The sequence below is a fragment of the Macaca nemestrina genome, chromosome 8 (genome assembly GCF_043159975.1).
Source record: "Macaca nemestrina isolate mMacNem1 chromosome 8, mMacNem.hap1, whole genome shotgun sequence".
Taxonomy (NCBI): Eukaryota; Metazoa; Chordata; class Mammalia; order Primates; family Cercopithecidae; genus Macaca; species Macaca nemestrina.
Window position 1 is genome coordinate 76,844,573 of NC_092132.1, and position 27,287 is coordinate 76,871,859.

General features: G+C 35.5%; 1 protein-coding gene across 5 annotated transcripts in view; it reads right to left on the reverse strand.

Annotated features, from left to right (window-relative positions):
• The window catches only part of C8H8orf34 (chromosome 8 C8orf34 homolog), a 493,915-nt gene that overhangs the window by 368,991 nt on the left and 97,637 nt on the right, over positions 1 to 27,287 (reverse strand). For all 5 annotated transcript variants that reach the window (XM_071068138.1, XM_071068137.1, XM_071068134.1 and 2 more), the window contains exons 2-3: positions 17,783 to 17,930; positions 11,067 to 11,198 (exon numbers count right to left, since the gene is read on the reverse strand). In XM_071068138.1, coding sequence (XP_070924239.1) covers positions 11,067 to 11,198; positions 17,783 to 17,930 — 280 coding nt within the window. The remainder of the gene's footprint in view (positions 1 to 11,066; positions 11,199 to 17,782; positions 17,931 to 27,287) is intronic.

Consider the following 27,287-nt stretch of genomic DNA (forward strand, 5'->3'; position numbering starts at 1 on the left):
AGTCTTCCCCGAGGACACTATGTTACAGAGCAGTCTATTGTATATTAAGGAGTGCTAATTTTTGAACAATTCTTTATTATAGTCATCAAATTCTAACTCACTATGACCTCCACCAATAGTTTCTGTGAGTTTAAAACAAATTTACTGTTTCCTCCACATAACATTTGAGATACTGTCTATATATTTCTTTTGAACCAAATAACTTTCAATCTTGTTTTCTAAAATTTAAAAAATGCTAATGATCTTATCTGAAAGTTCTCCCCAAGTACTTTACTTTCATTTTAAATATGCCAGGAAATATCCCCAGTACTACGGTTATGAAATACTGAAAACTGATTATAATGAGATAATTACTTCATGTCTCCTGCCTTCTGTATATCCATATCATGATTTTTCAGCTATTGTTCTCCTGTCCTCATTTTTTAATATTTGTGTAGCTTGTACTTTCTATACATATATGTATGTATATACTCTCTTTTTTCCCTAAAATTATAATGACAGTCTATAAATATCCAGCTATTTATCTTTGTATATTCTGTGCTAAATACATCATTAAAAAAAAAAAAAAACCCTGAGAAAGGCTCCCTTAAATTCAAAAGCGTAAACAAAACAACTGAGAGTTGATATTTAACCTAAACCAACATATTTACCTCAATTTTCTCATCTGGATTATAAATTTGAAATGGTTATAAAGGATCAGCATTCACTATCATGCACAGAATATTGATAGACAATGTCTTTCTTGTCATTTCTGCCAAAATTCTACTCATCATCCACAACCATTCCACACAATAGGTAACCAGTAGAAATACTTAATATTACAAGGTAAAACCTTCATCAAACCATACTTATCTTATCTATGACACATAACTATTGAAGATTGACACTATAATGCTACCTTGCAGATCTTCGTCCCTATGCCAGCTTGCATTGTATAACTGCTATTTTTTGGTTATTTGAAAGTGCCAAAACATTACAAGGCAAAACCTTCATCAAAACCTTGGACTCGGGAAGGGGAACATCACACACTGGGGCCTCTCATGGGGAGGGGGGAAGGGGGAGGGATTGCATTGGGAGTTATACCTGATGTAAATTACGAGTTGATGGGTGCTGACGAGTTGATGGGTGCAGCACAGCAACATGGCACAAGTATACATATGTAACAAACCTGCACGTTATGCACATGTACCCTAGAACTTAAAGTATAATAATAATAAAAAACCTACTTATCTATGGCACATAACTATTGAAGATTGATAATATAATGTTACCTTGCAGATCTTTGTCCCTATGCCAATTTGAATTGTATAAGTGCTATTTTTTGGTTACTTGAAAATACACAATTTCTAAACTGGTATCACATAAAGGCTAGAATATATTTTAGTATAAATCCATCCTTACATTATCTGCATTTATTCATTTATTCATTCAATCATTTATGTACTCATTCTCATAGCATAAATGATGTGTTTGTCACTGTTCTAGATACATAGGGATTAAGGTAACAAAATACTCTGCACTGAAGATATTACATTCTACCAAGCTCACAGTCTTTTGAATGGGCTAAGAAGTTGCTTTTTTCTTCAGAAATTTCTTCTGATTAATATACAGTAGCTACTTTAAGTAAATTTTAGACAGGGATTATTTTAATGAATTAATAACTGTTTTTTCTACCCACAGAAGTTAATTACTATTAAAATATTTATGTCTTTTTTCCTTTTTTCTTTAAAACATATGAACAATGCTCAGAAAACTTTTTGGTTTTATTCTATAAGTATTTATTCCAGGCAATATCTTAGTTAAGAAAATATCCTTCTATTCCCAAAGAGTTTTAATTTCATTATATTTACAATAAGAAATAGATGCAAATTTGTATCGAATAGCATTCAGTTATTGATTGAGATGTCAATAGTTTTTTTACTTGATCAACATGTATGATGTGCTGACATATAATGGTAATAGTAAAAGAAGAGAAGAGAAAGAATAATAAAGGAATAATGATCAAAAGATATTTCCTGCAAATATTAATCAAAAGAGAGCTGAGTGGCTGCACTAGTATCAAAAAAATAGTTTTTAGGACAATCATCATAGGAGGCAAAGAAGGGCATTATATAATGATTAAAAAGGACAATCCACCAAGAAGACGTAATAATTATAAACACAGAAACACCTAGCTGCAGAGCCTTAAAATATAGGAGGCAAATATTGACATAATTTAAGGAGAGTTAGAGGGCCCTATAATAATAGTAGTGGATTTTAAAATCCCCACTTTCGATAATGGAGCAAACAAACAGAAGACCAATAAGGACATGAAGGACTTGAACAACACTATAAACTGGTAAGACCTAACAGATGTATACAGAACATTCCACCTAACAAGAATACACATTCTTCTCAAATGCGCATGGAACGTTCTCTAGGAGAGATCTTATGTTAGGCAACAAAACAAGTCTCAAAAATTTTAAAGGATTGAAATCATACCAAGTATCTTCTCTGACAACAAAAGAATAAAACTAGAAGTCAAAGGAAAAAGAAAAATGGGAAATTCACAAATATGAGAAAATTTAACAATATGCTCATTTATAATGAATGAGACAAAGAAGAAATCACAAGATAAATTAGAAAATACTTTGTGACCAAAAAATATGAAAACAACATACTGAACCTTATGGTATGCAGTGGAAGCAGTGCTCAGACAGAAATTTATAGCAGTAAATGTCCCCATTAATAAAGAAGAAAGATGTCAAATCTAAAACCTAACTTTATACCTTAAGGAAGTAGAAAAAGAAGAGCATAATAAACCCAAGCTACCAAAAGGATGAACATAGTAAAGGTTAAAACAGAGATCAGTGAAACAGAAGACAGAAAAACAATAGAGAAAATCAGCAAAACCAAAAGTTGGTTCTTTAGAAAGATGAAAAAGTTAAGAAATCTTTAGCTAGATTGATTTAAAAAGAAAACTCAAATTATTAAAGTTAGGAATAAAAGTGAGACATTACTACAAACCTTAAGAAAATTAAAAAGTATTATAAGAGAATACTATAAACCATCAAATGCCAACAAACTGGATGACTTAGAAAATTTCTAGAAACATGCGAACTACCAATACCGACTCAAGAGGAAATAGAATATCAGAATGGATTTATAACAAGTAAAGACTTTGACTCACTAATAAAGAAATCTCCCAACAAGGACAAGGCCAGAATAAAGTGGCTTCACTGGTAAATTCAACCCAGCATTTAAAGAAGAATTAACACCAAGTTTTATTAATTCTTCCAAAAAAGTTGGAGAAAAGGGAACATATTCTGATTTAAGAAGCCAGCATTGACCAAGTACCAAAGATAAAGACATTACAAGAAAAGAAGATTACGAACCAGTATCTTTTATGAATGCAGATGCAAAATCCTCAATAAAACGGTAACAAACTAAATCCAGCAGTATATTAAAAGGATTATATATCATGGCCAAGCATTTATCCTAGGAATTCAAGGGTTATTTAAGAAAATTATAAAATGTAACACATCATATTAATAGAATGATAACAAAAACTGCATGATTATCTCAACTGATTGAGAAAAAACACTGGAAAACAATGTAACACACTTTCATGACAAAAATATCCAACGAACTAGGAATAGAAGACAACTTTCTCAACATGATAAAAGACATTTTCAAAAAACTCACAGCTAACACCACACTCCATGATACAAGACCAAAAGTCTTTCCCTTAACATGAATAATGAGAAAAGGATACTTTCCTGCTTTCATCACTTCTGTTCAACCTTGCATTGGAATTTCTAGCTGGAGCTATTAGGCAAGAAAAGAAAAATAAAAGGCAACCAAATTGGAAAGGAAGAAGTTAAACTATCCCTATATTTAGATGGCATAATCTGATCTTTTCAAGAGTCCTGAAGAATTCACAATAAAGTGTTAGAACCAATAAACTGGTTCAGCAAAATTTTGGGAAATAAGATCAAAACACAAAAATCAGTTTTATTTCTACACCCTGGCAATGACAATCTAAAAATGAAAATAAGAAACAATTCCATTTATGATAGCATCTGAAGGAATAAGATCCACTTAAATAAATTTAACCAAGGACATGCTAGTCTTATACAACACAAACTAGAAAACATTGTTTAATGAAATTAAAGGGGATCTAAATAAATGAAGACATTACATGGTCATGATTTGGAAACATTTTTATGGTCACAATACTCTCCAAAGTGATCCACAGATTCAATGCATTTCCTAAGAAAATCCAAATGGCCTTTATGCAGAAATATTTTAAACAACTGATTCTAAAATTCATATAGAACTTCAGGGCCCTCAGAGTAGCCTAAATAATCCTGAGAGAGAAAAACAAAAAAATGAAGTCAGAGGATTCATACTTTCCAATTTCAAAACTTATTACATAACTACAGTTATCAAAACAGTGTGTGTAGTACTCACAAAAGGATAAACATATAGCTTAATGGAATGGAATTGAGAGTCTAAAAAAAACCCTCATATTCACGGTTACTTGATTTTTCAATGGGGTGACAAGATTATTCAACGAGGAAAGAATAGTATTTTCAAAAAATTGGTACTGAGACAACTGATTATCCACATGGCAAAAAATGGAGTTGGACACCCATCATCTACTATATACAAAAATTAACTCAAAATGGAACAATTACCCGCATGTAAGAGCATAAACTATAACTCTTAGAAGAAATTATAGAGATAAGTCATTATGACCTGGGATTTGGCAAGAGTTTCTTAGATATGACACCAAAAACACAAGCCGAAAAGAAAGGAAAATAGATCAATTGAGCTTCATCAAAATTAAAAAACTAATGTACATAAAATAACACTATTAATAAAGTAAAAAATAATCCCCAAAATGGAAAAATATTCATAAATCATATCTCTGATAAGGATCTAGTATCCAGAATACAAAAAACTCTCATAACTCAGGAATAAAGAGTAACAACTCACTTAAAAAATGAGCTAAGAGTATGAATAAACATTTTTCCAAAGAAGATATTCAAATGGCCAAGAAACACTTGAAAGGATGCTCAAAACTATTAGCCATTAGAGAAATGCAAATCAAGACAACAATGAGATACCACTTTACATCCAACTGGACAGCTATACATTTTTAGAAAAAGGAAAGGAAAGAAAGAAAATAACAAGATTTGGTAAATATATGAAGAATTGGAACCCTTGTATATTGCTGGTAAGCATGTGAAATGGTGTAGCTTCTTTGAAAAAAGTTGGCATCTCCTCGAAGTTACACATAGAATTATCATATAACTCAGAAAATCAATTACACAGTAATATAAATTATTATAGTGTCTATATTATATAATATCCATTATCCAAATAATGAAAAAGGTAATAAAAATGCTTGTATATGAATGTTCATAGCGATATGATTCAAGATAGTTAAAAGATAGAAGCATACAAAACACCCATCAGCAGATGAATGGATAAACAAAATGTGGTTTAACCACACAATGGAATATCATTCAGTCACGGAAAGGACTGAAGTAGTGTACACACCACCATGTAGATAAACCACAAAAACATGCTAAGTAAAGTAAGTCAGAGACAAAAGTTCATACATTGTGATTTCACTCCTATGGTATACAGGAATACCTTGCTTTTCTGTACGTCATTTTGTAATGCTTTGCAGACAATTTTTTTTGTTTCTTTACAAATTAAACATTTGTGGAGACCCTGCATTGAACAAGTCTATCAGCTTAATTTTTCCAACAGCATGTGCTCATTTTGTGGCTCTGTGTAATATTTGGTAAATCTAACAATATTTTAAATTTTTTCCATCAGTGATCTTTGATATTACTGTTGTAATTGTTTCCAGGTGCCACAAACCACACCCATGTAAGATGGTGAACTTAACCAATAAATGTGTGTGTTCTGTCTGCTCCACTGACCAGCCATTCCCTCACCTCTCTCCTTCACCTTGTGATTCCGTATTCCCTGAAACACAACAATTTTGAAATTAGGCCAATTTAAAACCCTACAATGGCCTCTAAGTGTTCAAGTGAAAGGAAGAGTTGCAGGTCTCTGGAAAAGATAGAAATGATTAAGCTTAGTGAGGAAGGCATGTTGAAAGACAAGGTAGGCTGAAAGCTAGGCCTCTGGTGCCAAACATTTAGCCAAGTTGAGAATGCAAATGAAAAGTTCTTGAAGAAAATTAGAAGTGCTATTCCAGTAAACACGAATGGTAAGAAAGTGAAAGAATCTTATTGCTGATACGGAGAAAGTCTGAGTGGTCTGGATAGAAGATCAAATCAGCCACGACATTCCCCTAAGCCAAGGCCTAATCCAAAGCAAGGTCCTAACTCTCCTCAATTCCATGAAGGCTGAGGAAGCTGCAGAAGAAAAGTTGAAAGGTAACAGAGGTTGGTTCATGAGGTTTCAGGAAATAAGCCATCTCCATAACATAAAAGTATAAGATGAAGTAGCAAGTGCTGATGGAAAAGACACACCAAGTGACCCAGAAGATCTAGCTAAGATAATTGACGAAGGTGGCTTCACTAAACAACAGATTGTCCATGTAGACAAAACAGTCTCATGCTGGAAGAAGGTGCCATTTAAGACTTTCACAGCTAGAGAGAAGTAGTCAGTGCCTGACTTCAAAGCTTCAAAGGATAGGCTGACTCCCTTGTCAGGAGCTAATGCAGCTGGTGACTTTAAGTTGAAGTCAATGCTTATTTACCATACCAAAAATCCTGGGGACCGTAAGAATTATGCTATATCTACTCTGTCTGTGCTCTATAAATAAAACAACAAAGCCTGGATGACAGCACATCTGTTTCCAGCATGGTTTACTAATCATTTTAAGCCTGCTGTTGAGACCTACTGCTAAGAAGAAAAGCTTCCTTTCAAAATGTTACTGTTCATTGACAATGCACCCAGTCACCCCAGAGTGCTGATGGCAATGTAGAAGGAGATTAATATTTTCATGTCTGTTAACACAATGTCTATTCTGCAATCCATGAATCAACAAGTTTCATCTGGACTTTCAAGTTTTATTACTTAAGAAATACATTTTATAAGGGTATATCTGTCATAGATAGTGATTCCTCTGATGGATCTGGGGGCAAATAACTTGAAAAAGTTCATTAAAAAGATTTACCATTCTAGATGCCATTAAGAACATCTGTGATTCATGGGAGGAGATCAAAATATTTATATTAATAGGAGCCTGGAAGAAGTAAATTCCAACCCTCATTGATGACTTTGAAGTGTTCAAGACTTCAGTGAAGGAAGTAACTGAATATATGGTGGAAATAGCAAGAGAACTAGAAATAGAAGCGGCGCCTGAAGATGTGACTGAATTGCCACAATCTCATGATAGAACTTGAATGCATGAGGAGTTGCTTCTTATGGATGAGTAGAAAAAAGTGGTTTCTTGAAACAGAATCTACTCTAGGTGAAGATGTTGTGAACATTGTTAAAATGTTACATTAGCTTAGTTGATAAAGCAGTGACTTAAAATACTGCATCAACTTAAAATATTGCATCAACTTAGTTGATAAAGCAGTGACAGGGTTTAAGAGGATTGACTCCAATTTTGAAAGAAGTTATACTCTGTGTACAATGCTACCAAATAGCATCACATGCTATGAATAACTTTATCATGAAAAGAAGAGTCAATTGGCTCCATGAGTCCATTGGCAAACTTCATTGCTGTCTCATTTTAGGAAATTGTCACAGACACCTCAACCTTCAGTAGCCACCACCCTGATCAGTCCACAGCCATCAACATCAAGGCAAGGTTCTTCACCAGCAAAATGATTATGACTCATTGAAAGCTCAGGTGATTGTTAGAATATTTGGCAATAAAGTATCTTTATTTAAAATATATACATTGTTTTCTTACACATAATGTTGCACACTAAATAGACTAGAGTAGAGTATAAATATAACTTTTTTAGGTGCTGGGAAACAAAAAAAATTGTGTGACTGACATTGTGATATTCACTTTATTGCAGTGGCCTGGAACTGAACCCACAATATCTCCAAGACATGCCAGTATCCAGAATAGATACATTCATAGAGACAAAAAGCAGGTTGCCAGGGGCTGGTGGGAGGTGGGAATGTTGAGTCACTACTTACTGGGTACATGATTTCCTTTTGGGATGATGAAAATATTTTCAAACTAGATAGGGACTAGGTAGCATAATATTGTGAATGTACTGAATGCCACTGAATTGTACATTTTAGGATAATCTTATATTAACTTTATGTAAAAAAAAGTCTTGGGGTGATTTTTTATAAGCCATAGTAACTGGAACATCTCTAAAAATTGTTTATCTCTCTTCAGGTATGATTTTGTGTTTGTTTGTTTTGTTGTTTGTTTGCTTTTCTATGTGACTTTCTTGAGTATAGTGTTTATAAATATTAAGTCAATGTAGTTGATAGTCTCGTTCAAATCTTCTATATTCTTACTAAATTTTTTCAGTCAATTTATTCTGTTTACATCTTCCTTTAGTTCTATAAATTTTTGCATCATGTATTGAGAACTTTTGTTATTGGGTGCATAACCCTTTAGTAGTATTATATCTTCTTAATTAAATAACCTTTTATGATTATGATATGATCTCTTTATCTCTGGTAATATCCTTTGTCTTGAGTTTTTATTTTGATATTACTCTAGCCATATAGACTTCTTTTTGCTAGAACTTCAAACTGTTTGTATCTGCATATTTTTAGTATGTTTCTTATATTTTAAAAAATCTATACTCTTTATTCAGTCTGACAATACTTGCTTTAATTGGAATGTTTAGTACATTTATATTTATTATAATTGTGGGCACATCTGTACTTCAACTTACAATATTGGTGTCCATCTTCCATTTTTCCAATCTGTCCTTTCTTTCTCTGTTACTTTTCTCCTGTCTTTGTTTTGTGAGGATGAATGATTTTTTTCACATCCCATTATAATGTGTCTACTAATTTTTAATTTAAGCATTTTGTGCTAGTTCTCAGTAATGCTTTAGAGAAGAAAAATGCATCTTTAATTCATCACAATCTATGTGCAAAGATATTTTATTACTTCAGAAATAATTTGTTTTAACAAGTATTTCTAAAGAATAACCCTTAATCTGTTGTGCTCTTATTGTCGTATATATTAATTCTACATATGCTATTTTTTTAAAAAAAAACATGCTATTTTATTATTATTTCTGCTTTAAAAAGCTTGGTAACAGTCTAGTGAAACTAGAGGTTGGGAGTAGGTTACCTGAGTAAAAAGGAGTGTAATCAGACACCAGACCACCAGCAGCACCCTGCGGCTAGATAACATCCTATAAAGAGCACAGGACCTGCACAATGAGCGGGCCTTTAGGCATTCTCCTCTTAATGATGAAGTGGTCAAATCGAGAACTGATTCTATAATTTAGTAATCTCCTAAGGTTTTGAACTTATCATGGAAGAGAGCAAGAGTAAACAGACAGAGAGGTAGGGATCCATGATGAAAAGGGAGACTGAGACTTTATTCATTGCATTTTTTGTTTCTCCCTTTATTCATTTTTATCATTTAGAATTTATTAATTGAAACAGGCACTATGTTGGATATTACTAGCTATACTGTTGTAAAAAAGACATGCAAATTTTAAACTTGAATATTTTTTTAAATGTTTGAACCTAATTCTATATACCAAAATGATGAAGCGGGACAATTTGGTTACAATCACAATTTGTAAAGAACACTTTAAGTTGTTCACACTTCATATAATTCTCACAAGAACTTGATGTGGTTAATGCAATATTTTTTTATGAGTACCACTATGTAAATGAAGCTGCTCATAAAGTTAAATCTAGTTGCTTTCACAAATGACCCAGATGCAGATTCCAGTTAGCACATAGTGGTTTTCAAACATTTTCAAACAAAGATAAATATTTTCTGCCTACTCCTTTCTCTGTTGAAACTAAAATCAAACATCTCACCCTGTAACAAGCACAAGGAATTGATGTATAAGAACAGCTTGCAAGCTCTCTTTTCTTCTAAGAATAGCTGTGATTTGCTAGAGGTTCCTGAGATTTTTTGACATGTTTATACATATGTGGGGATAGCAGAGCACTGGAGAATCCCAGTAGCTACCAAAGCAGTGGGACATTGAGAGAGAAGAGATATTTAGGTGGTATAGTTTGGATATTTGTCCTCTCCAAATCACATGGTGAATCTGATCACCAATATTGGAGGTGGGGCCTGGTGGAAGGTGTTTGGGTTATGGGAGTCAATCCCTCATAAATGGCTTGGTGCCGTCCTCACTGTAAGGAGTGATTTCTCACTCTATTAGTTCTTACAAGATCTGATTGTTAAAAAGAGCCTGGCGCCTCCCTCCCCTCTCTCTTTCTCCTTCCTCTCGCCATATGATGCGTGTGTCCCTTCACCTTCTGCCATGAGTGGAAGCTTCTTGAGACTCTCACAAGAAGCAGATGCTAGTGTCATGCTTCTTGTACAGCCTGCAGAACCGTAAGCCAAATAAACCTCTTCGCTTTATAAAATACCCAGCCTCAGTCATTCCTTTGTTGTAACATAAAAACAAAGACATTAAAGTAGTAGGGAAGAGAATAAATATAGGGACTTCCATCACAAATTAATCAGTAGGACTTCAGGAAAATCCCAGATGAAATATTTTTTTTTAAATTTTACTAAATGTTTTGAATAGAAATCTTCTTTGCTTCTACTCTAAGAGATTTAATTTGCTTTTATGTACTTCATTAAATATAGGTAGGTACTGCTTTCAATATGATGTAATGCTGCAATTGACTATGAGAGGCAAGAGACCTGCTCCGTGGAGTTTATATTCTTCAAGGAATATTATATTCAAAAAGGGTCTAAGTGAATTACACATGTTTGAGAATATAAGCAAGCAAATAGATACATATGAATAAAGATCAAATGCAGAGTAAAAGTGAAATTCACTAAGATTAAAGGCCAGAAATATCAGATGAAAAGTTGGGCTTCAATGACCACCTTTTCTTCATTTTCTTAACAACATAAACTTACATGCTTTGAATAGCATTTGAATAAGAAACTTCCTTACATGATTTGGAGTCCGTTGATGGTGGAGAAATATTAGACACAGCAAGGTCACTTTTTGATTTTTTAGGCTTCTTTGCATTTAATTGCCAAGGTTTATCATAGCTTCTGAAATCCCTTCTTGTTCCTTTGGATTCTGTTAAAACAAAATATATATCAAATCACAACAAAGTGATTTCAAGATTGAACAAAAACCAAGTCCATGAGTCATTAAATACACTTGACAAAACATACAGGTCACCTCAGATCAAAAATAATGTACACACACAAAAGTACTTCTTGTTTAATTTCATCTGTAAATTCGACTTTTAAATCTGCTATGAATCAGTTTTATATATGCATATGATTAAGATTACATCATATAAAACTATGAAATTGGCAGGGTGTGGAGGCTCACGCCTGTAATTCCAGCACTTTGGGAGACCGAGGTGGGTGGATCACCTGAGGTCAGGAGTTTGAGACCTGACCAGTATGGTGAAACCCCGTCGTCTCCACTAAAAATACAAAAATTAGCCGGGTGTGGTGGTGGGCGCCTGTAATCACAGCTACTCAGGAGGCTGAGACAGGAGAATTACTTGGACCCAGGAGGCAGAAGTTGCAGTGAGCTGAGATTGTGCCACTGCACTCCAGCCCAAGTGACAGAGACTCTGTCAACACACACACACACACACACACACACACACACACACACACACACACACAAACCAAAAAACAAAAACCCATGAAATTAATTTGAAATGTTTTTCAGGCATGGGTTCCCTTCACTTAAAATAACATTCTGTGAATGTCATGGAATAAAGCATTGCATTCTATTGTAAATAAAAACAAACATTTCAGTAAATTTCACTCACTTGATGCCACCTTATCTATTATAACACATAAAATCATTGATATTCACCTAAATCAATTTATCTTCTATTGCAAGAAAGATAAATTTAAATCAATCAACACTGTTACTTTGAAATTCCCCTTAGAAGGTGGTCACTGTCTTTGCCATTCCACAATTAAAGGGCCTTTCAAGAGTTCATCCATCTTGACTTCTTTTACAAGAATTTCATGTTTTTATACAGAACAATCTTTTTCCTCATCCCCATATCACCTGATAACTCTTTCTTCATCTCATTTATTCCTTCCTCATCTTCCATTCCTCCAATCTATGTGGCATTCTTTAGGGTTTCTTTATGCCTTCTTCTCTTAATTTACAAACTTAAAAACCACCCTAGCTTCATGGATGACTCATGAGTCTTTCTCCGGCCACTCACTTATAAATAACTAACATACATCATTACACATTAATGGATTCCTCAAACTTTCATGTTAAGGTTGTACTTAACTAGCTGTTACCCAATTTGTCCACCTCCAAAATCCCATTAAATACCAAAAAGCCATGAAAATTCTAAAGCATTAGGAACATAAATATTTGTCCATGATCTGCTAGAACCCAGGAAGTATTTCCATAGATAAGGTTAAGAGAGGATATAGGCCAGTCAGAAAGAGAATGGAAGATTTCTAGGTATCTACCCCAAACTTGGAGTCATCTCCTTATGTTGTTTCACAGTCTTTCAGAATTTGTCTTTCTACATCCATTCGTGGACTATCAATTCTTCTAATGCAACATAGGTAATGGGAGAAAAAAACCTTGGTCATAAAATATAGCATCTCATGATATAAAGGAATATTAAATGGAGCCAGAGTGGAATGAAATGAATGTTGTGGCTTTCTTTATTCTCTACTTATAGCAAGAAAAAATCTGTATTAATTCAAATAATTTAGCAATGATATGTTTATCTAATTCATTGGAAAGAGATAAGAGATAGTAAGTCATGCATCAATTTTGCAGAAGCTTAAAGGATTCAACTAATATTGAAAATGTTAATAGCCACCATGATTTCGCCTCTCTAAAGTTTTGAAAAGAATCCAAATAGTTCCAAGATATATGGAGAGAGAACAAAGAAGAGTCCACCTACACTATTTGTTGATAAATCTAGAACTGGATAGAACATTCCTCACTGAAGTTTGAATAAAAACAGAAAATATTATTCTAAGAATCATTTAATAAAAAACAAGAATACAGTATTCACAATGCAGAGGTAATCATGGTTTTAAAAAATATTTATAATGGAAAGCCATTAAATGTTGGAATGTGACTGTGACTGTTTTGTCTTCTCAGCAAAAATAGAAGAAAGTGGACTCAATGAAGCCAAAAGAAATTAGAAGGGAGATAGGCTAACCAACCTATGAATAAAAATGTAACTGTGTACAGAAATAATAAAAAGAAGATGAGATAAAGAAGCAGCAACAGGAAACTAAAATGCAATACCAACATTTAAATTTGTGTTCAAAGCCAGAAAGAGAAAACCGATAGTGTAGAAAATTGAATCAGTGACACACAGAAAACACTTTGCTTGATACACTTCTCTAGAGGACAGTCAACAAAGGCAAATACAATGCCAAATGAAATGAGAAAAACAGAGAACAGTAAATAAGACTCAACTTACACATAATAGATTTTCCTGAAAAATCATAGTTGACATTCCGGTAAAACTTTTGAATATCAGAAGTAAAAAAATTTGTAAGTATTCAAGAAAAATCATTCGTCTTTTATTCCTACAAAGGAATAAAAATAAGGCTGTTTTCAAGATTCTCCTCCACAATATTAAATGGCAGACTTTTAAGGAGAAAATGTTGTGTCCCAAGTTGCTAGATATATTTAAAGGCAACAAAAGAATATCTTCAGATATTTCCAAAAAGTATGATACTCATGCACTTTGAATATTGCAGCGTTTTCTAGCTAATTAAAAGATGCACCAGGCTGGGCATGATGGCTCACACCTGTAATCCCAGCACTTTGGGAGGCAGAGGTGGGCAGATTACGAGGTCAAGAGATCAAGATCATCCTGGCCAACATGGTGAAACCCTGTCTCTACTAAAAAATACAAAAAAATGTTAGCTGGGCATGGTGGTGCATGCCTGTAGTCACAGCTACTTGGGAGGTTGAGGCAGGAGAATCGCTTGAACCCAGGAGGCAGAGGTTGCAGTGAGCCAAGATCACGTCACTGCACTCCAGCCTGGTGACAGAGCGAGACTCTGTCTCAAAAACAAAACAAAACAAAACAAAAAACCAAAACAAACAAAAAGATTCACCAAAATCAGTAATTCAAAATTACAGTCAGGGTTTAAACTGGCATTATTTACCATCATTCAATTATAACCTCTTCAGTTTCATTCATATCCAACAATTCATCTATGCTTTTCTCTTCCTGCCTGCCGTACTTTCCCTCTAAAATTTTTCCCCTTCCTCTGGGCCATACCCTCCACATAAACACTCTTCTATCTTCAAATGTCCCCTTTCATGTCTTAGCACAGCCCCCATTCTTCCCACGATAGTGTTCCCTCCTCTGCAGCTTCCTGGGATGATAGATGCTCTTGCCCCATGTCCCATGTTCCACAACCACAGGCTGTGGAAGCAGGGCTGGATCTCCTGTTTCAATGAGGCTTCTATGATTGAAGCCTCAAGAGTAAAGTAAAAGTGTCTGTTCTCTTAAGGGAAATGTCACTTAGCTATACTACTCATTTCTCTTCATTATCACACATTATCACCACCTTTTCGCCTCTGATCAATCTCACAGCCTTACTTCAGACAGTGGCATAGTCTTTTCCTGTCTCTTGTCCTTTCAATAACTTGAAATAAACTATACTGACCTATTTATCCTTAGACAAACCATGCATCAAGCCTCATACTTCCTTGCCCTGCTCAACTCTGAAGAGCTTCGCTTCCCTGATATTTCTGCTACCCACAAACTAAAGCTGCCCACAGGATTTTCTCATTATCTGGAATCATTCCACATCAAACATCTTGATCTCAAATATCACAATCTCTTAGCACAGCTTGTATCCTTCTGTGTTGCTCATATTTTCACCATATTGATCTCCTGAAAGTTTTGTTTGGCTTTCTCTGTCTGAACCTCCCCCTCCACTTGCTCTCTACTTCTCAGACAGCTTGATCACCTGCAGTTTGCTCACAAATACCCTCAACTCCTTTTGCAAAACTTCTCCCACCCTTGCTGTAGTAACACAACCACAATTCTCAAAGCCTCCGAAACTGTTTTCTCTCTTCCTTCCCAGAACTTTCTGGGCACTGCTACAGAAAAATAACAATCTTACTCATGGTTTCCATGATTCATTAATAATAATTAATTCATGTCCTCGACTTCAGTTAGGCCCCAGAACTGCATGACAATCTTTTTAAAAAATTTTCCTTTGCTAACTCTTTTTTCCTTTCTCTTGGTGACTTTCCATAATTGGTGCACTTACTTCAGTCTTCCCTATCTGACCCCCCAACCACTTGTCTTGGCAAATGCCCTCACCACATAATAGAGAAAATTTAGGGCACGTGAAATCATCTCACACTTGCCTTCTCCCAGTCCATCCCATACGCTATCTATAAATTTGACCCACATCTTCCTTTATTCTTTCACTCTTACTGTTATCTGTATGAAATTGAAGGTCACATCTGGGACTCCTGCTTTGACCCATCCTCAAAGCTTTAGACTCACATCCAATACCTGCTAAAATTATCTACTCAAGTGAGCGCAAGAAATTAAAATTCATCAACAGGTACTAAGAGAACTGATAGAATAACATGGTAGTTCTTAACCATGATCTCTTTCCCATGGTATTTCCTCCCACATTATCCCCACCCCTCAAATGCAGACAGGACTTTTAACTTGCTTTGAAACAGTAGAATATGGCAAAGGTGATGAGGTTTCAATGCTATGATTACATTCTAGTATATAAGATCCATTGTAGTAGATTGGAATGAGAAAAATGCCCTTGTTAACTTTAAAGAAGTGGGTTGCCGGCTGGGTGTGGTGATTCACAACTGTGATCCCAATGCTTTGGGAGGCTGAAGTAGGAGGATCACTTGAGCCCAGAAGTTCAAGGTCATGGTGAACTATGATCATGCCACTGCACTAAAGCCCAGGCAATAGAGCAAGACCCTGACTCCATTTTAAAGAAGAAAAAAAGAAGGAAGAAGGAAGATGAAGAAGAAGGAGGAGGAGGAGGAGAATAAGAGGAAAAAGAAGAAAAGGAGGAAGAATTAGTAAGCTGACGTGATGGGAGAGACATGTGGCAGGGACTCTGGGTTGCACCTAGGAGGCGAGAGTAGCTCCTGGCTGAAAGTCAGTCAGAAAATAGGGACCTCAGCCATATAGCTGCAGAAAATTAGTTCTGCCAACAGCCCAAATGAGCTAGGAAGCAGATTCTTTCCTAGTCCAGCCTCCAGATGAGATGTAACCCAGCCAACAAGTTGATTTGCAGCCCTGTGGGACCAAGCAGAGGACTCAGCTAAATCATGCACAGACTTCCGACACGTAAACACTGAGGTACTTAATGTGTGCGATTAAAAATGCAGTTGGCCGGCGCAGTGGCTCACATCTGTAATCCCAGCACTTTGGGAGGCTGAGGCCAGCAGACCACGAGGTCAGGAGACCAAGACCATCCTGGCTAACACGGTGAAACCCCGTCTCTACTAAAACTACAAAAAATTAGCCGGCTGTGGAAGCGGGCGCCTGTAGTCCCAGCTACTCGGGAGGCTGAGGCAGGAGAACTGCGTGAACCCGGGGGGCGGAGCTTGCAGTGAGCCGAGATCGCGCCACTGCACTCCAGCCTGGATGACAGAGTGAGACTCTGTCTCAAAAAAAAAAAAAAAAAAAAAAAAGAAAAGAAAAAAAAAATGCAGAGTTCAATATACTCCTATCTCTTCAGCTACTGATTTATAAAATATGGACTCACATGAGCTACAGCAAATTCATAGATACTCATCTGATCTGCATTTATGGGTACCATCTTGGTACCTATAAACCAAAGCCCCTGCCTACCTACCTATTCTACTTAGAATCTAAACCCAAGAAAGTTAAGGCCAAGAAGGCATTCATACGAGATACAACCAAAGAAGACCAAAATCCTTGCATGGGATCCCATAAAGCATGAAGAGGCGGAGAGAAGAGATAACACCATCCAAGGAAAGTCATTTGGAGTACAGTCGGATTTCTACCGGAATCAGACAAGAAGTTGGTTACCCAAGCAATGGGCATGAGGGGATTTGGATTTGAAAGTAAATGTCAAACTAACAGACCAATGTGTAAACACATTTTATGAGCAAAGACTGAGGTCATGTCTACCTAATTCTTTCACCAGTGTTTACTGGGGAGATGAGGCTATTATACACTCAGAAAACTAGTTCCCTGATGTAAAGAGTCAGTGAATCTTCCCAAGGTTTACTACACAGGATAAAATTGGGGCATGGAGAAATAAAGAACAATCATCAATTTGGGCAACAAGAAAAGTAATCCTGTAGAACTCTACTATTATCTTTCTATATAGATAAGCTATAAGCATTTAATTCAAATTATTCATTAAAAATAAGTTTAGGATAACTAGTTTGCATTTATACACGATAAAATCTTTTGATGCAAATCTGAATCTTATCTGTATTAAAATGGAATGTGCTGATTCTTGTATTTTGATACATAATACATTACAATATATTCAAATTTAATAATTTATGACAAATTTTAGCACGTAGGTAAGGTCAGAGATGAACACATGAAACCTTCAGTAACTATCTATCTAGATTTATCTTATTAGAATCAAAGGGTTTTGAAATTTTGACATTAAATGAATCCCAAATTAACTGCATATATATTCTTCATTTACCTGATGTTTCGCTTTCTGCCCATAGAGCGGCAGATCCAGACAAAGTTCTTTGAAGTTGTCCACGGTTCCCTTGTTTAGACTGAAGATGGTCAATGAGAAATGGGATTGGCTGGTCAGGTGTCTCAGTTATTAACTTGGTCATTAATTCCTGAAGGCAGAATAGAGTGCACAATTATAATTAATAATAACAGCAACAATAATAGCAAACACTTACTTAGCATTTAATATTGTCAGGCACTGGTCTAACTGCTTTATATACAGCAACTAACTTCGTGCTTATAACAATATTTTCAGACAGTTACTGCCCTCATTCTGAGGAAACAATAGCAGAGAAGTAAATTGTCCATGTTACAGAGCTAATATGTGGCAAAGCCAAGATACATTTATTTTTTATTTTGTATTATACTTAGCCAACAACATACTAAAAGTTTAATCTAAATTCCTTTAAAATTATAGCTTAAGAATTTTAAACTTCAGTTTGCTGTTTTGAGAGATATCATTATAAACTAAACTTTTGCTAAACTTCACCATCTACCTTATATAAATGTCATTTTTTTTCTTCTTAATGGTATAAAAATAACAAAAGTGAAGAAATTTTTCTTGGAATTAAAGAAACAAGTAATAAGCCACAGACTTATAGAAACCAAAAAGTGTCTTAAAGTAGTCTCCAAGAAATACAGAATTTTCTTTTTGTAAAAATTCCTGATGCGTTTCCTTCCTTCTTCCTTCCTTCTGCTCTTTTTTGAGTTGAGCAATGGTGAGTTATCTACCTGCAAGGCAGGCTGTTCCATTTTGGACAGCTCTAATGATACTTTAAAGTGGGCTGAAATCTGCCCAAGGGTAAGATCTACACTTTTTTAAAAAATATTTTCCAGTCAGGCACACCAAAGAGCAATCTCCAATTTGCAGTCCATTAGAATCCCTAGATTGTTCAAATATGAACAGCTGTCAAGCCACATGGATATCATTTTGTGCTGTGTAATTGGGTTTGTGAACTTATGTGCACCATTTATATTCATATCAGTCACATTTCATCTTGTTGGTTTTAGCCTAGAATTCCAGTCTGTTCATTGCTGTTTTAAGCTCAGATTCTGTGAGAGGCAGTGGTTCTAGTGCTCAAAAAATCAGATATTAAGAGAGCTAACAAAAGTGTTACTGGAAATTCCCCAGTGCATCTTTTTTTTGTTGGTGGTGGTCTGTTTCCTTTGCCTTGAATGATGTTCTCTCATGGTCAGATGGCTGGTTTGTCATCCTTCATTCTCCAATGATACCTCTACGAGAGGTTACCCTAACCAATCTTCAGAAGTCTTTATTACTTTATCATTTTATCTTCTTCACAGCATTTAGCACTCTCCAGAATCATTTTGTTTAATATTTGCTCACCTGTTTGTTATCTCTCTCCTCCCCCACCCCTACTGTAGCACTTGGAAAAGGACTTGCTTAGTTTGATATCAGTTTTCTCTGTAGGGCCTAGAACTCTGCCTAGCTCATAGCTGGTGCTGAATCAATACCTATTGAATGAATGACTCAATGAATCAATCAACCAATCAATGCTTGCTTTATTGACTACAGGTAGATATTAGTAACTAGAGTCCCTTATTGTGCCAATAAATAACAATTAAACCTTTCATAGCCCAGCAAAATATAGTGCTCAGACATGCTATATAAGAAACTTCTGTTCAGGTTATCTAAGGGATATTTATTTACATTTTTAAGTCTAGGAAAACATGGCTTTCTCTGGGCAGAGGTTAAATGGATTTTGCAGATAACAAGATTCCAAGTTGATCACAGAGTCATGGATTAAATATTTCTGCATATTTAAAAAATGTGTAGATTGAACACAGAGTTAGAAGTAAAAAGAGCAAAGGATTTTTACCACAAATACATTATGATGCAAGATATTTATTAGACAAGTGTAATACTTTGTATATTCTGAAAAACAAGTAAGCAAACAGTTGTCACCAGTATTATTCACTTCTGCTATTTAATATTTCAATTATCATAGTTATAAATAAAAAAGGCCATTCTGCTACTGTTGTGGAGGTAATTGTAAAGTAATGCAGAGTTCAATTAAATCCTAATTATACATCTGTGGAATGCAATCTAAAACATTTTGGATTTTACCTCTATTATGTATTATGTTTTATTTGAACTAATTTTATATTATAAAGAGTTTCAGAAAATAGAAAAAAAATAAATAGAAGGTACAACTGGATTGCAATTGTCACAGAATATCTGGACACTCAGATAAAGCAAAATTAAGTCAGGTAATGGAACTTACAAGCCACAGCCATTTTTATCCTGACACCTCTAAAAATCTCATGGTTTTTGTTTTGTTTTTGAATTTACCTTTCAAAATGGATGGAAAGTTTCTAGATTTCTTTTTTTAATAAACTGAAGTGTTCCTACATTTTTCTTTAGAAGTTGGATTATACAGTCATAATAAACCAAGTAATTACTCTTAAGTTTTAAAAATAGTATCAGTCTATTAACTATTTTGGATATATTTGTATTGTATCAATCAATATATGAGATTAAAGACACAGGACAAGTTCAGTCATGAGCAAAATGATCATAGTAGATGTTTGCAATAGGGTATGTTGGGTATCTTGGTTGGACAAGAGTCTAGTTTTAAATGATTGTATTTACAAGAGTAATTACCCTGCTTCTCACTTAACCCATGTATCTTCCGGACTTGAATCATTCTGAGGACTTGAACTTGACAGAAACCCCTTTCCCAGACATGAAAATTTAAATGCTTAGATTTGCCAATCATGGCAATAAAAAGACTGATTTCTTTCCACCACAAGAATTTAGAGCCACAGAGATAGACCTGAGGGACCGATAGATTTGAAAAGGTGAGAATCAAGTTGCCCAGCTAGTATGTTAACTTGCAGTAGAAATCGATTGCAGAAAGTTTTACAGGAATCATTCACCATAGGAAAAAATGTATTCTAGAGCATCAAGCCAGTTTCAGGTACATAAGCTGAACGCCAAATGGCACTTCCAGGGAGAGAGAAGAGCCTCGCCTTCAATTCTTACCATCAGTTCAAGAGTCGTGACATGAAATTCCCTGGGAGAATAGGAATTTCTCAGGCTGTGGGTGTATATAAATTAATAGAACAATGAAGTGGTAAGAGCACTCCTACCCTGGAACAAAATGTTTGTGGACGTTTTAGACTAAGTACTCAGGGATTGGTAGAATGTAGGTATCAATTTTAATACCATACTGTGTGCACTCCCAGGCTAGTTAAACTGGGACATACAGGTTGCAAACAAAATAAATTAGCAGCTGTCACCAACAGGAGTTTTAGTTCATACTTATATCAATAAAATTAATATAAACAATATGCAGTTGAAGATACAGGAAACTAGTGATTAGACACTCAGGCTTCGAAATCTGATAGCCACTATTTTTCTTTTCTTTTCTTTGAGGAGTCTCACTGTGTCACCCAGGCTATGGACAGAGTACAGTGGCACACTCTCAGCTCACTGCAACTTCCGCCTCCTAGGTTCAAGCTATTCTTCCACTTCAGCCTCCCGAGTACCTGGGACTACAGGTGTCACCATCACACATGACTAATTTTTGTATTTTCTGGTAGACATAGGGTTTCTCCATGTTGGCCAGGCTGGTCTCAAACTTCTGACCTCAAGTTATCCACTGGCCTTGGCCTACCAAAGTGCTGTAATTATAGGCATGAGCCACCATGCCCAGCCTAATAGCCACTATTTGAATCCCTCATCTCCTACTTTAACATTCATAGTCCATCTATTAGATGTGAAAAACAATAGTAGCTACATCATACAGTTGCCATGGAGATTAAATAAGATAATGACTGCAAAGCACCCATTAAGTGCTTGAGCTATATGTAGCCTTCTGTGATGGACTAACACCTCTTTCTAAGGCTGGGAATGAATTCTCAGAAATCTCGGTATGATCTGGGTTAGAGTTTCCCAGTGAAAGATATGTGTAGGAGATTCAGAGAGCAGAGCGACGTATAAAAATATTAATCTTCGGAGTTGATTGCAGGCAGATGTGACAACAGATGACAGATTCACAACAGCTTCCCAGCAAGCTTGTGGAAACCTCCACTGCTGACTGAGATAGCGATGAGAGCTCCACAAAGACACTGAAGAATTGCAGCAGCTTCCAGGCAAGCATTTGAGAACCACATGCTTCCCTGCTGCAGGCTGGTATATTCAGGGTCAGCTCCTCTGACCTTTGGTGATACCCCCTCCAACTTCAGCAGCATTTCTATGTCCTCTGTGGCCCAACATTTTAACTCTCTATCATAAACCCATTTTTAATATGCCCTATTTAACACAGATACATAAAGTGGTTTCCATTTTCCTGACTTAACTCTTAGTGATGTACTCCCAAAAAGTCTTAGCCAATATTTTTATTTTTACTATTATTTTTCTACATTTATACAACATATAGTTTACATATTTATATTATATATTTATGTTTATTATTACTACTATTATTACAATATTTATCAATATACATTTGTAATATTATATATGATAATACACATTTTATTAGACTTATATTTTTAATAATAAAATGAATCAATGTTCTCTTAATAACGTTTTTTATCAACTAGAATCTTTAACTTCATGAGTATACTACTTAGTAAGATAACTCCCTGCACTAATACCTGTTTCCTTTATTGTTAATTATAATTTTGGTGCTGGTACAAATACGTTTGTTTTAAAATTATAAATGCATACGATTACAGCACTATTTTCAATAGCAAAGACTCAGAACCAACCCAAATGGCCATCAGTGATAGACTGGATAAAGAAGATATGACACATAAACCATGGAATACTATACAGCCATAACAAAGTATGAGTTCATGTCCTTTGCAGGGACATGGATGAAGCTAGAAGTCCTAATTCTCGGCAAACTAACACAGGAATAGAAAACCAAATACCACATGTTCTCACTCATAAGTGGGAGTTGAACAATGAGAACACATGGACACATGGACACAGGAAGGGGAACATCACACACTGGGGTCTCACATCACACACCTGGGGGCAAGGGAAGGGAAGCATTAGGACAAATACCTAATGTATGCAGGACTTAAAACCTACATGATGGATTGATAGGTGCAGCAAATCACCATGGCACCTGTATACCTATGTAACAAACCTGCACGTTCTGCCCACATATCCCAGAACTTAAAATAAAAGAAAAAAAGGAAAAAAAAAATGCATACAAAGACAAAATTCCTTTTTACAAATTTTGAAAAGCAACTTAGAGAATATAAATCATTATGCAATTATTGAGTGAAAATTTATATTTTGCAACGTGAAAGGGCTACTGGAATTTAGGGGTCTAATAACCAGTAACAGTTAACCTTGCACTGCTATTTAGAAAATTAGCATGATTGAGCTGGAGAATGAATACTAATTAGTAACGATGATCGTCTCAAAATGCATTTTAATGTTAATTTTCATTAGATAAAAGCAAAGTCATAAGTAAGTTGGTAACTCATCATAGACTCATTTATTATTAACACTGGAATGAGTCTTTAAGCAACAGTAGAAATTATTAGTAAAAGATCCATTTCATGTGCTAGAACCTGTAAGATTCCTTGATTATAAAACAAAAGAGCACTTGGGCGCACAGAAACTTCGATTTGTATACAATATTCCTGGTGTTTACCCATTCGTGTAATGAGCCTCTAAGGTTTCAACGACTTCAGGTTAAAAACCCTGGCCCTGGGTACCACAGCACATAGCCAGCATGGCACTCTGCCTAAAAATTTGTGACTTGGGACTAACTTACTTTTTGCTTCATTTCCCTAACAGGAAAGTAATGCTTGTATCCCTTTTAACCTCAGGAGAAAGTTGTTAGGAAACAAAGTTAAAACCATTTCCAAAATCCCAGGAATCTTTTACTACATGACCTTTTTTGTTAAATCAATACATATGCAGGGCATTGTACTCTATTAATGATGGAGGTGGTACCAATTAAATATATTTTTTATTCAGCACCCATAAATTATTACCAATATTAATAGCATATGGCATGTTATCAGCTGTAGAATGTTATTTAGTTCACAACTAGCATTAAAATCTGATGACTGAATTTATTTACTCTAAATCTGCATCTGTTTCAATTTTGTTTTTAATTAAATCTCTATTAAAAATTTGCGTTTGAGATCACGGCCTTCCAAACATTCATCCCCACTGCCACTACCCAACAGTATTTCATAAATAGGCAGGTAATAAGCATGGAATTGACAATGAATACATGAAAAAATATCCACTTGATATTTGGTTGCCTCCAAAAATGTACTTTATTCTCAAACCGCCCCCATTTAAAATTGATGTCACCTTTCCCAGTGGATGAAATTCTACTTGGTTTCCTCCCGCACTCATAGCCCATGCATGCCTTTTCTCTCATTCTATTTTTTTCGAATGGCAATAGAATGGTAAGGATGTTTTTTCTGCCTCATTACACCCTTAAGCTGTTATGAGTTTTGGTTTTAGTAAAAAACAGGTTCCAATGCAGTATCTAGGTTTCCATGCATAGTGAGAACAGGACAGGCATCTCTCTGATCTCTTTCTGTCAGATTCTTCCCTGACATTCAGAGATCTCAGATTGTCCCTGATGGCTCAACCTTCCTCCACCTCAGATCCAAATCCACACCAGCCCTAAATCCACTTTGCTTATTCCCAGTCAAAACTGTGATTTCAATGGAAGGCTGAACCCAGCAGGAAAGCAATGTGAATAGTAATGATTTAAAATGTCAGTCTTTTACTGAGCACTATGGGAGTCCGAGATAGGCGGATCACTTGAGTTCAGGAGTTCAAGACCAGCCTGACCAAAATGGTGAAACCTTGTCTCTACTAAAAATACAAAATTAGCTGGCCATGGTAGTGTACATCTGTAACCCCAGCTATGCGGGAAGCTGAGGCGGGAGGATCACTTGAACCCAGGAGGCGAAGGTTGCAGTGAGCCGAGATGGTGCCACTGCACTCCAGCCTGGGCAACAGAGAGATACTCTGTTTCAAAAAATAAATAAAATAAAATATCAGTCATTTATTGAGTCTGATAGGCACAAGTATTAGGTATTTTACATAGATTTAATAATTCACTATACATTTAAGAATTGCATACAAGATGCATAATCCAGACAACATATATGCACTTTTACAATGGTGCTTGTTAAAAGTTGTTTCTTAGCTCCTTGCTTATTCCAGATCACCTGACCCTTACCAACAACCCACCAATACACACAGTCATAGCCACACATCCAGAACTATACAAGCCTCAGGAATAAGATCTTTGGCATCCCTGACTTGTAAGGCTCTTGGCTTTCTCAAACATTATTTAATGTAAAATTAGATTTATCATATCCATTTGTCATAAATTTTAAAAGCATAATTAGCCTTGTTGTATACTATGAAATAAAATCCAGAGATAAAGGTAGGGAAAATAAAAAATAAATTGCTAGAATAATGAAGATTAGGAATAATGAAAATACCACAACTAAAAACTAAACATTCTAAATTGTAAAGCTGAATCATAGACACTGAATTCTTTCTACTTTTAATAATGCAAACACCAGGGCCTATCATGGCAGGGGGGGGAGGTGGGAGGGATTGCATTGGGAGTTATACCTGATGTAAATGACGAGTTGATGGGTGCTGACGAGTTAATGGGTGCAGCACACCAACATGGCACAAGTATACATATGTAACAAACCTGCACGTTATGCACATGTACCCTAGAACTTAAAGTATAATAATAATAATTTTTAAAAATAGCAAAAAAATAAAAAATAAAAAAATAATGTAGGCAAGTATATCTCCTACCTGCATGTTGTGCACATGTACCCTAGAACTTAAAGTATAATAGTAATAATAATAATAATATAGGCAAGTAATAAATCTAACCAGCAGAACTTTCCAATTACGACAAATCATGCAATATTTTGTCTGATGCCTTCTAATACAGAGATGTCTTCTCAGGTTAATAATTGAACATTTAGTATGCAGTTTTAAACAGTCTTCATATAATAGCACAAGCTTGTAGTTAAATTTCCAGGCAAACATCAAAGTTTCCAGTGAGAAATTAGCATATCCTACGGAAATAATTTCAGTTAGGGATTACATTCCTCAACATAATAGTCTATCGAAGCAACTGATTTAGTGTCAGGTAGGACTTCACACAGTCTTACTTGAAAATACCTCTGTAGGAGTACAATATAGGTGACAATGGAAAGAGCAAAGCAGTTCAAAAAACTCAAATACATTAAATAAATTTGTGATGGCAAGTAGCAGATGTATGTAGAAGCTCCCATAAAAAAGAAAATGTCTCTCAGTTCAATTAAAATTACTTTATTTTAGCCTTTTATCATTTATAAAGAATGTGTATCTAAAATGAGGTGCTCAGAATGACAGGATAATGAGAAACTGGTGATGGATACACTGTACCATCATAGCTGAACACCAGTACATACACAGACATTATTTTGATTCCATGCACCCTAAAAGAGAATTTGGGATGAGAGTGGGGTTTAATAGGAAGGTACAGATTTTGGTGTTTGACCTGGATTTATAGCCTGGCTCTATCCCTCACTGTTAGTATGAGTTTAAGCTACTCGCTTAGTTCTCTGAGCCTCCATTTTCTCATCCCTAGAGTCGGTAGGACAATATCTCCCTTATCAGTTTGTTGTAAGGAGTAGAAAAACTGCATATAACATATCACGTGGGGTATATGAACTAGATTTCATAGCGAAGTGTCTTCCCATTTTGTTTCCCATAAGAAAAAAAAAATGTTTAGAGAAGAGGGGTTGCCTGTTTGGTCTCTCTCGATGTTATATTTCTCAAGATAAGGAAACAAGTTGTCAAGTTGTCTTGTAAGTCATCCCCCAAGAGAATATTCAGCTCCAGGCAATTGCATGATCAAATCTTTAGAGCTGCTAAGCTGGAAATCGCATCCCTTTCCTCATTCACAAGGACCGTTTCAGTCTCCTAAAATTCATCACTCTAAAGTTACGGTAGACACCTTTTTTGCTTTGCATCCAGCACCAAAAACCAGTTCTCTGGTTTTCTGGATGTCAATTATAGGTCCAACGGTTCAATTCAATTCTAGTACTATGTATGTGTTATCATCAAATCCTGCCAATTAAAGACTCAGTCTTACAAGATTCAGATGCCACTGAAAAGTCCTAGGCCACGCATACTTCTGACCAACTGGCTATAAATAAGCAGTCCCTACAATCCCCTCAGGTTTGATAATTTGCTAGAACAGCTCACAGTACTCCAGAAAACACTTTACTTTCTATTACAGGTTAATTATAAAGGATACAAGTGAACAGCCAGATAAAGAGATACATAGGGTGAGGTCTGGAAGGATCCCAAGTACAGGAGCTTCTGTCCCTGTGGGGTCGGGGTGCACCACCCTCCCAACATGTGAAATGTGTTCCGCAACTAAGAAGCTCTCTGAATCCCATCATTTAGGGTTTATTTATTTATTTTT